General features: G+C 47.8%; 1 protein-coding gene across 4 annotated transcripts in view; it reads right to left on the bottom strand.

The window, feature by feature from the left end:
* LOC119964572 (terminal uridylyltransferase 4-like) overlaps positions 1-14,051 on the bottom strand; it is a 151,750-nt gene that overhangs the window by 27,837 nt on the left and 109,862 nt on the right. For all 4 annotated transcript variants that reach the window (XM_038794242.1, XM_038794239.1, XM_038794241.1 and 1 more), the window contains exons 15-17: positions 13,030-13,180; positions 1,983-2,063; positions 498-601 (exon numbers count right to left, since the gene is read on the bottom strand). In XM_038794242.1, coding sequence (XP_038650170.1) covers positions 498-601; positions 1,983-2,063; positions 13,030-13,180 — 336 coding nt within the window. The remainder of the gene's footprint in view (positions 1-497; positions 602-1,982; positions 2,064-13,029; positions 13,181-14,051) is intronic.

Genomic DNA, 14,051 nt, shown 5'->3' with positions numbered 1-14,051 from the left:
GATCGCCCTGGCTGAACCGAGACATCCTGTGTATTCCCACTAAGGAGGTTAAGTATGAATTGGACAAGGTAATTCTGACTGTGGGCGTATCCCTCTGACTCTGCTGCGAGCAGTCTTTTCCTTCAGTCTGTTCAACCCCTAAATTGCCAGCTCCACCTTGGACCCCATTTCTGGAACCAAGTTCCTAATATCTCCCTATCATGACACTGTTAACAGATGGCAAAGATAAACAATCAACCAGCTCAAATGTGAGTGCCCAGTTTTTAAAAACATATTGAATATTAACGTGAAACTGAAAACTCACCTCCCAACTGGCCATGAGGGAAACTAGGAGATTTGACTTCCTTCATGAATTGTTCTATGATACTGCATTATTGGTACTCGGATCTCCCCGTTTTCTCTGAGAGCTCTGTGCCCTTTCAGGAAAAGTTAGTCCAACCTGGTTACCTCCCTTCATTTCACAATTCCGTTTTTTTCACCCTGAAAACAAATCTCACCTCTGCAGTCTCATGACCTTCCAAAGTCATGCATATGTCCAGGTCGCTATCACGAAACCCAAATCCATTCTTAGATGATCCAAACAAACACAGTCTGGCCTTGTCTGTACTCAAATAAAAGTGTCAATATCAGTCATATTCCTGAGCTGTGATGCTCATAACTTAGTGCAGTACTTTAAATAAGGTCTAATCAGTACTTCATATAACCATAACATAAGTTCCAGCAGACCAAGTCACTGGTGAACCTGGGAAATCTTATTATTGGATCTCAGCATGGGAATGGGAAGATATTGATGTATAATCAGTTTTACTGCATAAATGTTCTCTTAGTAGGTTCAGGATGGAGGAGGAGTCCTGTAGGGGATCCAGTTTGTGGGCCATGGTGATGACTCCGCTGCCTTTAGCTCCAAGGATGTATACGGGGAGCCCGGTGATATAGTCGACGGTCAGGGTGCGGAATCAGCTGAGGAGTCACTTTAAATTGGAGGGGAAGTCGGCGTTGACGCCACTGTGTGGGAACCAGGTTTCAGCCAGGGCGAGATGGATGGGTTGTACGGGAAGTAGAGGGAGGCGGGACTGAAGAGGGTGAGGGACTTGAACCTGGAAGGGCAGTCTGCACGACTGGGCAAGTTCCGGGATAGGTTTGAGTTGCTGAGGGGGAGTGAATGTAGGTAAACGCAAGTGCGGGATCTCGCAAGAAAGGAGTGGGAGGAGTTTCCCAGGTTGCCAGTATTGGAGCAATTGCTGCTCCCAGACGAGTCGGCAGAGAGTAGGATTGGGGGCATATATGGGTGGTTGGGGAGCAGGGGGTGGGGCACAAGTGGTGAGGATTAAGAGCAAGTTGGAGGAGGAGTTGGGGGGGGGGGGGAGAAATGGACTGGGGTCTGTGGTGCGAGGCATTGCGCACGGATGAACTTGATTCAGTTCAAGGTAGTGCATAGGGTGCAAATGATTTGGGCGAGGGCCAGTGAATCATGCGAGAAGCTGGAGAGGTGCTGGAGAGGTACTGGGAAGCGGTGTTTGGGATTTTGTCAAAAATTGTGGGGTGGAGGTCAGGCCGGACCCAATGGTGGCAATCTTTGGGGTATCAGAAATGCCGGAGCTAATGGAGGGGAAGGAGGACGATGTTGCGACCTTCGCTTCTCTAATTGCCCTGAGAAGGATCTTGCTGAATTTGAGGTCAGATACGCCGCCTCGTTGGGGGACATATATGACTTTCTCCAGTTGGAAAAGATAACATTTGAGTTGAGAGGGTTGGAAAAGGGCTTTGAGACATGGTGGGGGTTGTTCATGACAATGCTTGAGGAACTGTTCGTCTTGGGGGATTTTTGGGAGGGGGGGTAGGGAGTAAAAAGGGGTAAAATTGTACAGACTGTGGATTGTGAACTTGTGGAGTGTGTTGTTATTTACGTTACTGTTTTTTTTACACTGTTTGTAATCAAATACATTAAAAAAAAATAAAAAGTTCTAGAGATTAGAAATTACCATCGAATTCTTTGCGAATAAATCTTTCCAAACTTGCTAAGGTTTGTTCTCTATTTTGCTCCTCCATAGGTGAGAGCTCATCTGAGAATAAATATGTTAGATTTTAGTTATCCATCAGACTTTATTTATTTGACTAAAAAAAACAATATTATTGAGATACACTTAGACACAATCAGCTGGATTTACTGACGGACATTTGATTATAGATAATAATGATAGTTAATATTTCTTCTTTATTTATTGATCCTCAAAAAACAAAAACACATAGAGCTGCACAGTTCATGATTTGAGACCTGTCTTTAAGGGTTGGTGGCAAGTATCAATTTGTAATATCAATCCATGTAGCTGATTTTGGTTTGCAGTGCATTTTGCATCTATGCTGGTTTTCTTGAATTTCATTGGTCTAATACTTTTCATTGACATTACTGTCAATTAATAAGTTATGAAGTGTGAGAGCCCAGCCTTAAATCAGCTAACACATATCACAATTTTTACTGATTGGAAGAAACAAAATAACTAGCAAAAAGGGGATCTTCACAGACTGCACCCGCCCCGCCAATGACAACGGGAGCACGTCCCACCTCTTAAAATCTCCCTTCATTTGCTTCAGAAACCAGGCCAAATTCAATTTATGTAATTGCTCCCATCCCCACGCCACCTGAATGCCCAGATACCTGAAGCTCGCACCCGCTACCTTAAATGACAGCTCGCCCAACCTCCTGTCCTGCCCCCTCGCCTGGATCGGAAAGATCTCACTCTCCCCATGTTTAGTTTATACCCAGAGAATCGGCCAAATTCCATCAAAATATCAATGATATCTCCAATACTTTCCAATGGGTCCGATATGTCAAGCAACAGATCGTCTGCATATAACGAGGCTCTATGCTTCCCCCCCTCCCTGCACTATCCCCAGCCAACCCCTTGACTCTCTAAGCGCCATTGCCAGTGGATCTATCGCCAAGGCAAAGAAATGAAATGAAATGAAAATGGCTTGTCACGAGTAGGCTTCAAATGAAGTTACTGTGAAAAGCCCCTAGTCGCCACATTCCGGCGCCTGTTCAGGGAGGCTGGTATGGGAAGAGCAAAGGGGAGAGTGGGCATCCCTGCCTAAAATACCCCAAACTCACCCGTTTATCAGTACACACGCCACCGGCGCCTGATACAACAACTGGACCCAGTCTACAAACCTCTGCCCGAACCCAAACTGCCCGAGTACCTCCCACAAATATTCCCATTCTACCCGATCAAAGGCCTTCTCTACATCCATAGCGACCGCCACCTCCACATTCCGTCCCTTCGAGGGCATTATATTAACTTCAACTGATGCCTAACGTTAACCGACAGATGCTTCCCCTTTACAAATCCCATCTGGTCTTATCCTATCAGCCCCGGCACACAGTCCTCAATCTGCGAGACCAAGATCTTGGCCAACAACTTGGCATCCAAATTCAGCAGTGATATTGGACGGTAAGCCCCACACTGCTCCGGATCCTTACTCCTCTTCAAAATTAAAGATATTGAAGCCTGCGATAACGTTAGGGGGATGGAGGCGGGGGGTGGGAGAAGCTCCCCCTTCTCCCTCTCCTCATTGAATTCCCTTACCAGCAGGGGCCCCAGGTCACCCAAAAACATTTCATTAAAGTCTACCGCAAAAACCACCGGGGCCCGGGGCCTGCCTTGCCCGCTTTGCCCCCATACCCTCCGTCACCTACACCAGTCCCATGGTTGCTCCCAAACCATCTACCAGGTCCTCTCCCACCTTGGGGTACGCCAACCCGTCCAGGAATCGCTGCATACCCTCCCCCCCAATTTATAAAGCCTCCTATAAAACGCCTCAAATATCCCGTTTACCTCCACCGGGTCCAATACCTACCGCCCTTCACCCTTCAATCTCCTCTGACGTCTCCTGATTCCTGAGTTGTTGCCCAGCATCCTACTAGCCTTCTCCCTGTACTCATACACTGCCCCTCTACCCCATCTCAACTGTCCTACTGCCTTTCCCGTGGACACCAGCCCAAACTCCATCTGAAGCTTCTGCCTCTGCTTCAACAATCATGCCTCCAGGGCCACCGAATGCCTCCTGTCCACCTGGAAAATCGCATCTACCAGCCTTGCCATCTCTGCGCGCTCCTCCTTCTCTCGATGCGCCTGGATAGATATAAGCTCCCCAAAATCGCTGCCTTGAGTGCCTCTCACAGCGTGGCGCTCGAGACCTCCTTGTATCATTGAGTTCCACATAACCCCGAATGGTGACCCTCACCCGCTCACATACCTCCGCATCCGCTAGAAACCTTATGTCCAGCCTCCACTGCAAGCGCTGCCACCCCCCCGTCCAGTTGCAAGTCCATCCAATGCAGCGCGTCGTCCGAGTACCCCGAACTGACCACCCCTGGCAACGTCTTACCCATGACAAAAAAATCATTCCGAGAGTACACTCTGTGCACGTGGGAGAAGTCTAATCCTGAATGGAATATTTACCCTTTCCACAGCCTTGTCTGATCCCCGATCTTCAAGTGTGTTTCTTGTAAAAAAAAGTCACGTCCACCTTCAAGCTCCTCAGCTGCGCAAAAACACGCGGCCGTTTAACTGGCCCATTCAGCCCCCTCACATTCCATCTGACCAGCCTGGTCGAAGGGCACCCCGCGCCCCTCCCCTGCAGATCAACCTTCTTAGGCCAGCCCCCGGGCTATGCCACGTGACCCTCCAGGCCCACTCACAAATGTCCATCCTGAGTACTCTCTCCCATGCTACGCCACAGCAACAACTCCTCTGTCAGCAACCCCATTCCTTAAACAAAGCAACTATCCAATCCCCTTCTGCTACACTAGCCACCTGGTCAACCCTCCCACTGCTCTCCCGTCAACTAACCCACCCAGCTAGCCTGACAGTCCCCACCCAAGGCGCCAAAGCCTTCTACCCCCCACTGATTCCCGTTCCTCCCCCGCTCATTCACCTGCGGCTTCCTAGTCAGCGTCCTGTGCGCTCGGTCAATCTCCATGGAGCTGGTCAAAGGCCTCCTCCCCATCAACCTCTCCAACATCTTGGCCACATACGTGCCAGTGTCCGCTCCCTCGCTGCCTTCAGGCATCCCCACGATTCTTAGGTTCTGCTGCCGGGAGTGGTTCTCCAAGTTCTCCACCTTCTCCATTAACCGTTGCTGAGTCTCCCAGTTCACCTATTTCGGCCGTCAACGAGGCAAGCTGCTCCTCGTGCTCTCCCACCGCCCGAATAGCTTGGCCCTGGGATTCCAGCCTCTGCACCACCCAGACAATTCCCGCTTTTAATGGCTCCACCGCCTTGGCTAAGTCCTCTTGGGCCTCCCTCCTCTGCCGGCTAAACTTTTCAGTTAAAAAGTCCACCAGTTGATCCGTCGACCACTGGGCAGGCAAGCAAACCCTTTACCCTCCACCATCTGGACCTGTGGCGCCCCGACCAGACTGGTCACATGGAATGTGAGACGGCTGAATGGGCCAGTCAAACGGTCGCGTTTGTTTGCGCGCTTGAGGAGCTTAAAGGCAGATGTTACATGAAACGCATTTGAAGGTCGGGGACCAGACTAGGCTAAGGAAAGGGTGAGTAGGGCAAGTCTTTCACCCAGGATTGGATATGAAGATGCGGAGGAGTGGTGGCGCTGATAAATAAGGGTAGCGTTTAAGGTGGGGAATATAGTAGCAGATTCGGGGGAAGGTTCGTAATGGTGAGTGGGAAATTGGAGCGGATGTCAGTGGTCTTGGTGAATGTTTATGCCCGAAATTGGGATGATGTTGAATTCATGAGGCGGGTGTTGGTGAAGATCCCCGACCAGATCGCACCAGCTGATTATTGGGGGTGGAGTCATGGAGCGCATGGCGGGGGTAGACCCGTGGAGGTTTGGGAGGCCAAGGGCGAAGGAATTTTCATAATTCTCCCATGTGCACAGGGTGAGCTTGTGGATCAAATACTTTGTGGTGGATAAGACTCTGCTGGCAAGGGTGGCTGACTCAGGGTATTCGGCGATTGTGGCCTGTGACCACGCGCCATATTGGGTGAACTTGCAAGTAGACAAAGGGGGGCCCAGCGCCTGCAGTGGAGATTTGACGTGGGGTTGCTAGTGGATGACATGGTGTGTGAGCGGGTGAGGGCCGCTATTCGGGGAGAATGTGGAGCTGAATATACGGGTGAGGTTTTGGCTGCCACGCTTAAGGCAGTGGTCAGTGGGTTTATATTGATCTGGGCGCATAGGAATAGGACGGAGAGGGCAGAGTTGGCTATGTTGGTTGATGAAATCCTGCGGGTGGATAGGAGGTACACGGAGGCCCCGGAGGCTGGGTTATTGAATGAGCGGCAGAAGCCTCAGGTGGAGTTCGGGCTGCTGTCTACGGGGAAGGCAGTTGCAGAGGGCCAGGAGGGGAATGTATGAATATGGGGAGAAGGCGAGCAGGATGTTGGCTCACTAACTTTGGAAGCAGGAGGTGGCGAGGGAGATCGGAAAGGTGAAGGATAGGAAGAGAAGAGTGGTTTTGGTCCTGGTGGGGAGAATGGGGTTTTTCAAGAATTTTATAAGAGGTTATATGAATTGGAACCCCAGCCGGGGGAGAGGGAATGCGGTGATTTCTGGACGGATTGGAGTTCCCCAAGGTGGAGGAGGACCTGATAGAGGGGCTGGGTGCACCCATTCGGCTAGTGGAGGTGATGGAGGGTATGGGATCGATACAGGCCAGGAAGGCCCCGAGCCCAGATGGGTTCCCGATAGAATTCTATAAGATGTTTTCGGGGGACCTGGAGCCTCTTCTGCTAAGGGCAGTGGTATGGACAATGAGGCAAGGGAGAAGGGGGAGCATCCCCCTATGTTATTGCAGTCTTTGATATCCTTGATTTTGAAGAAGGATAAGGACCCGAAGCAGCGTGGGTCCTACCGCCCGATATCTCTGCTAAATGTGGATGCCAAGTTACTGGCAAAGATCTTGGCCTTGTGGATTGAGGATTGTATACAGACGGTGATAGAGGAAGACCAGACGGGGTTTGTAAATGGGAGGCACCTGTTGCCGAACTTTAGACGTTTATTGGATGTGGTAATGATGCCTTCGGAGGGACAGAATGTGGAGGTGGCGGTCGCTATGGACACAGAGAAGGCCTTTGATCGAGTAGAATGGGAATATATGTGGGAAATACTGGGGCGGTTCAGCTTCAGGCAGGGATTTGTGGATTGGGTCTGGTTGCTGTATAGGATGCTGGTAGCGACTGTAAGGATGAATCGGTTGAGCATGGGGTATTTCTGACTACATCGTGGGACAAGGTAGGGATGCCCACTCACCCCGTTGCTTTTTGCCTTGCTGTTAGAGCCACTGGCAATGCCGCTTAGAGTGTCTAGGAACTGGAAAGGGATAGTGCGGAGGGGGAACAGCAATATCTAAAGAGTAATTCGGCCGGTTTTCCAGATATAAGTTAAACATGTGGAAGGGTGAGGTCTTTCCGATCCAGAAAAGGGGGCAGGAGAGGAGGTTGGGCGTGGTGCAGATGAGCTTTAGGTACTTGGACATCCAGGGGATGGGAACAACTACATGAATTGAATTTGGTCTGGTTGATGGGAGCAGATGAAGGGGGATTTGAAGAGGTGGGACGTACTCCCGTTGCCACTGGTGGGGCGGGTGCAGACCGTGAAGATGATGGTACTGCCGAGGTTATTTGTTTTCCAGAACCTTCCAATCTTTATTCCAAAGGTCTTTTCAGGAAAATTAATGCTCTGATTTTGGGGTTTGTGTTGGCAGGGAAATTCCCATGGGTGAAGAAGGTGCTGTTGGAACGGGGACGTTGGGAGGGGGGGGCAGGGTGTATGGCCTTGCCAAGGGCAGCACGGTAGCATGGTGGTTAGCATAAATGCTTCACAGCTCCAGGGTCCCAGGTTCGGTTCCCGGCTGGGTCACTGTCTGTGCGGAGTCTGCACGTACTCCCCGTGTGTGCGTGGGTTTCCTCCGGGTGCTCCGGTTTCCTCCCACAGTCCAAAGATGTGCGGGTTAGGTGGATTGGCCATGCTAAATTGCCCGTAGTGTCCTAAAAAGTAAGGTTAAGGGGGGGTTGTTGGGTTACGGGTATAGGGTGGATACGTGGGTTTGAGTAGGGTGATCATTGCTCGGCACAACATCGAGGGCCGAAGGGCCTGTTCTGTGCTGTACTGTTCTATGTTCTACAATGAACTATTACTGGGCAGCAAATATAGCCTTGGTTAGGGAGTGGGTAGTGGGGGAGGGGTAGCTTGGGAGCGGATGGAGGCAGTCTCTTGTAAGGGCACAGGCTTAGGCACAGTGTTGACGGTGCCTCTGCCGTTCTGGCCGGACAAGTACTGCACGAGCCCGCTGGTGGTGGCGACCCTGAGGATGCGGAGACCTATTTGGGGACCTATTTGTGGGGGGCAGTTTTTCGAGTTTAGTGAAATTGGAAGAGTATGAGCAGCCTAGCGAGAATGGGTTACGGTACTTGCAAGTGTGGGATTATGTTGGGAAGCAGGTGCCTTTGTTTCCCGAACTGTCGCCCCAAGGGCTGAAGGACAAGGTGGTGTCAATAGCAGGAGTTAACGAGGGTAACTCCAGCTGGGGGCTGGTTTAGCACACTGGGCTAAATAGCTGGCTTTTAAAGCAGACCAAGGCAGGCCAGCAGCACGGTTCAATTCCCGTACCAGCCTACCCAAACAGGTGCCGGAATGTGGCAACTAGGGGCTTTTCACAGTAACTTCATTTGAAGCCTACTTGTGACAATGAGCGATTTTCATTTTTTTTTCGGTAGGTTGTTGGAAATTTATAAGGAGTCAATGGACTGGAAGGGAGACACGAGAGGAGAAGTTAAACAGAGTGGGAAGAGGAGCTAGGGAGGGAAACGGAAGGTGGGTTGTAGGAGGAAGCTCATGTGCTAGACTTAGTCTTATTCAACTCAAAATGGTCCATAGGCCGCATATGACAGTGGCCAAAATGAGTAGGTTCTTTGAGGGGGAGGACAGGTGTGGGCGGTGCGCGGGGAGGCCCGCGAACCATGTTCACATGTTTTGGGAATGCCCGAAGCTGAATGGGGTTTTGGCAGGGGTTCGCAGACGTAATGTCCGAGGTGCTGAAGGTTGTCCTGAGTCCAGAAGTGGCGATACTCGGAGTGTCGGAAGACCTGGGAGTCCAGGTCGAGAGGCTGATGCTTTGGCCTTTGCTTCCCTGGCAGCCTGGAGACGGAATTTGTTGGAGTGGAGGGATTCAGGGTCGCCGAAGCCAGCGGTGTGGGTGAGTGACCGCACGGAATTCCTTAGGCTGGGAAAAAAAATCAAGTTTGTCTTGAGAGGGTCTGTAGATGGGTTTGCTCGGAGATAGAAACCGTTTATCGACTTCTACAAGGACAGTTAAGATGTCGGGGAGGGGGATATAGGGGTTAAAATAAGGAAACCTTTCCTGACTTGTGCTTTGTAGATGGTAGAGTGTGATGGAATACGCTACACTTGCTTGGATGAATTTGGTTATGAAGTTTGACACCATCCAGGATAAAGATAGGATTGGTACCCCATCCACCACCTTAAACATTCACTTCCTTCAACACTGCACACTTTGGTGGCAGGGTGTACCATTTACAAGATGTGCTGCAGCAACTCACCAAGGTTTCTTCAATAGCACCGCCCAAAGCCATGACCTCGAATGTTAGGAGGTCAAGGGCAGTAGGTGTATGGGAACACCATTACCTGCAAGAATTCTTGCAGAATTGCAGAATATCCAGATTTGGGAATATATCATTGTTCATTCATTGTAGCTGGTCACGATTTTGACAATAATGTCTACACCGGTTTAGCTCAGTTGGCTAGATGCAGAGCAAGGCCAGCAGCTCTGTACTGACTGAGGTTATTCATGAAGGCCCTGCCTTCTCAACCTTCCCCCTCGCCTGAGGTGTGATGAACTTCAGGTTAAATCACCACCAGTCAGCTCTCCTCCTCAAAGGGGGAAGCAGCCTATGGTCATCTGGGTCCATGATGACTTTTACACCACATGGATTGCCGGCAGTTCAAGAGGGACATTTACCACCATCTTCTCATGGGTAATTAGGGATAGACAATGAATGAACATAGAACATAGAGAAATACAGCACAGAACAGGCCCTTCGGCCCACGATGTTGTGCCGAACTTTTGTCCTAGTTTAATCATAGTGTCCAAAATTCTATGATAATCCAAGGGCAATTTATCATGTCAATCCACCCAACCTGCACATCTTTGGACTGTGGGAGGAAACTGGAGCACCCGGAGGAAACCCACGCAAACACGGGGAGGATGTGCAGACTCCACACAGACAGTGACCCAAGCCGGAATCGAACCTGGGACCCTGGAGCTGTGAAGCAATTGTGCTATCCACAATGCTACCGTGCTGCCCTTAAGAACAAATTAATCTACACTCCATTATTCTACCATAATCCATGTACATATCCAATAGCCGCTTGAAGGTCCCTAATGTTTCCGACTCAACTACTTCCACAGGCAGTGTCCCCTTGTAATGGTTTGTTCCACCCGGGGAAAAAGTCTCTGACTGTCTACTCTATCTATTCCCCTGATCATCTTATAAACCTCTATCAAGTCGCCCCTCATCCTTCTCCGTTCTAATGAGAAAAGGCCTAGCACCCTCAACCTTTCCTCGTAAGACCTACTCTCCATTCCAGGCAACATCCTGGTAAATCTCCTTTGCACCTTTTCCAAAGCTTCCACATCCTTCCTAAAATGAGGTGACCAAAGCTGCACACAGTACTCCAAATGCGGCCTTTCCAGCAATACTCACAATTAAAAGAAAATCACAATGTTATCTACAGAATGCAAAGGTAGGTAAGCATCACATTTGGCATTGCAACAAACAGAATCTTATAAAGTAGATTAGCTCTGTTTCTCCTCCTTTTTTCCCTGACAAGGCATGTGGATAAGCAAATAATGAAGAATTATTAACTGCTAATAATGAAAATTGGAGGATTTAAACATCCCCATGTTCATTTATAAAGCAACAAAATGCACCTCACAGGAACTTGAGACGTAAAACCTAATCTTAGCTTGTGAAGATACTGGAGATAGTGCAGAAAAGATTCATGAGAATGGTTCCAGCGGTGAGGAACTTTAGTTATAAAGATGGATTTGAAAAGTTGGGACTGTTTTCTTTGAGCAGAAGGTTGAGAAGAGATTTGCTAGAGGTATTCAAAATCATGAGGGCTCTGGACATTGTAGAGAAGGACAAATTGTCCCCACTGGTGAAAGGATCAAGAATGAGAAGCTGCAGATTTAAAGTAATTGGCAAAATAAACAAAAAAGACGCAAGGAAAAACTATCCACGCAGTGCATGGTTACGGTCTGGAATGCACAGGCTGAAATTGAGGCATTCAAAAGGGAATTAGATTGTTATCTGAAATGGAAGAGTGTGCAGGATTATGGGGAGGAGGTGAGAGAATTTATCAAAGCGGATTATTCATTCAGTGAGCTGGTGCAAACACAATAAGCTGCCTTCTCGGCTGTGGCAATTCTGTGTTTACTTGTGCTCATACTTCAAAGTGTGCTAGTTCCAGTTCTAAAGGAAATAGATTCAAAAGGGTGAATTTTGCATGTGAAAATTGGGCAGGCTGCCCAAATCCAGCATGATGGCTTTGGACCGCTGCCCTCACATCCTCATGCCTGTCTCCTAGAATACGCAGACAGGTGGGTGCCGAAATCGGCAGCCCGCCTGTCACTTAAAAAAATCTAATAAATAATAATAATATTCTTTATTGTCACAAACAGGCTTGCATTAAGACTACAATGAAGTTACTGTGAAAAGTCCCTAGTCGCCACACTGCAGCACCTGTTCGGGTACACAGAGGGTGAATTTAGAATATCCAAATTACCCAACAGCACGTCTTTCGGAATTTGTGGGAGGTAACTGGAGCACCCGGAGGAAACCCACGCAGACACTGGGAGAACGCGCAGACTCTGCACAGCGAGTGACCCAATCCGGGAATCAAACCTGGGACCCTGGAGCTGTAAAGCAACAGTACTACCCACTGTGCTACCGTGCTGCCCTACATTACAAGCTATTAAGCTTGTTAACAACTCAAACATCCACAATTTTACAATAGCCTGCCCATTGGATTCTCAAGTGTCAGACCTAGAAAGGTTTGAGAGTATTTTACTGCAGGTGTGACGAGGCAGCACATCAGTGGTGGACAATGCTTGTATGCACCAGCAGATCCTGCTGGGGCAGGTGGCAGTGTCTGCATGATCTTTAATGCCATTTTTACAATCTTTTTTGTGCCTTCAGGGTGATCAATAAAGGCTGATTCTGAGAGCAGAGGGATTTTACACTTCTAGCTGTGACTGCAGCATTGCCCCTCGGCCGCATGGTGTAACGGCCTGTAGTGTTGCTTCTCAGAACCCTTACACCAAGGTGTTATTCATATTACATTGTGAATGTTGCTGCAACAAAAATTGAACACTATATTATTTACCGTATTAACTCAAGTCACGAGCTTACTATGGTGTGGCACATAAAAAACAGGCATAAGAAACAGGTCCTGATACCAACTGAAAGAATGGAAGGGAGGAAGGGGAAGAATTTGTGGCCCGGGAGCAAGCTTTCTATGCAGGAGTTGGTGGACTGCACACTTCTGGGTCAGCCTCCTGCATCCCATCGAAAGGCATAAAACTCACCTCATAATTTCAGTCTTTGCAAAATATGCCCTTTGAGTAAATTCAACTTCAGAGTCAAGAAATGGTCTAAGGCTGTTGTATCGTACTAACACATAACTCATTGCGGTATCACAAAGTTCCAACAAACTGTTTGCAATTCAAAAATATTGTACAATTTGGCTGCTTGTCTATGGAAAATGCTGCACTGATAATGGTACATTATTGGGTTTGTTTTGGCCACATGAAATTAAAATACTTTACAAATATTATGGTGACAAATTGATCACATGTTTCTCGCACTAGTGAAACAAATCAAGTAGTACATCAGTACTGACTCAGTATTTCTTTACTTATGAGAAACCATTTTCTATAAGTCCATAACATCATTCAACCAATTGTGATGACAGCGAACTTACCATAACATCTTGTGCAGACTAGATCAAGAATTTGCCTAAATTTATTTATCATTGGTGGCAAAGGTTTCAAATCAATCTTCTTGAAATCCTCTGGGCAATCATTCTTTGAATGTCCATCTCGTTTGCAGATGCTGCACACAATTGTTGGCGTCTGAAGATGACAGGAACCATTTACTAACTTAAAATACTCCAAGAATCATTATTATCCTCTTAAGAATGCTATAATACTTCTACATCAAAGAAAGATGAAGCATCAATATGATCTTTCACCAAGTGATGATACTTCTAAATATTGAATTGCTGATACCAGCTTTGCTGCTGCACCCAGATATTTCCCAAAAGAATGGAGACAAAAATGGGAAAGTTATCTCCAGCCTGCTTGCTGCCAAATCATAGAGCACATCTCCTCCAACCCAGGGTTACCAGACCAACCCCTTCCCTAGCAGTTTGTATAACTATCGTTGAATGCTGTCACAGTGCACCTATATTAGAAATCAATTGTTGGTCCTTTGTGAAAACTCTGTAAATTACATTTATTGCATGGAATTTGCAGATAATTTGTTTTAGCCCAATGTGCTCAATTTATTATGAACGTTTGTGGCATAAAATCTTTGTATTAATTTTAGATTGTGATATTTCTACATAAGGCCTTTAGTTTATATCACTAATGCATGAGATAATGTACTTCTATCTGCCTTACAAGGAGTTCAAAGTGCCCAGATCTTAAATGACTGTGTGAAATAACTAATATGACGTTAACCATGTTGATATTCACAAATATAGTTAATTTGAAGGAACTAATTATTATAAATTATCAGCCAATTCATTCTTCCCACAGTTACTCGGGGGCATAGGTTTAAGGTGCGAGGGGCAAGGTTTAGAGGAGATGTACGAGGCAATTTTTTTTACAGAGGGTAGTGGGTGCCTGGAACTCGCTGCCGGAGGAGGTGGTGGAAGCAGGGACGATAGTGACATTTAAGGGGCATCTTGATAAATACATGAATAGGATGGGAATAGAGAGA

The sequence above is a fragment of the Scyliorhinus canicula genome, chromosome 4 (genome assembly GCF_902713615.1).
Source record: "Scyliorhinus canicula chromosome 4, sScyCan1.1, whole genome shotgun sequence".
In the NCBI taxonomy this organism is placed as follows: domain Eukaryota; kingdom Metazoa; phylum Chordata; class Chondrichthyes; order Carcharhiniformes; family Scyliorhinidae; genus Scyliorhinus; species Scyliorhinus canicula.
Note: the sequence above shows the minus strand (reverse complement) of the source record. Positions and strands in the feature narration are given on the sequence as shown.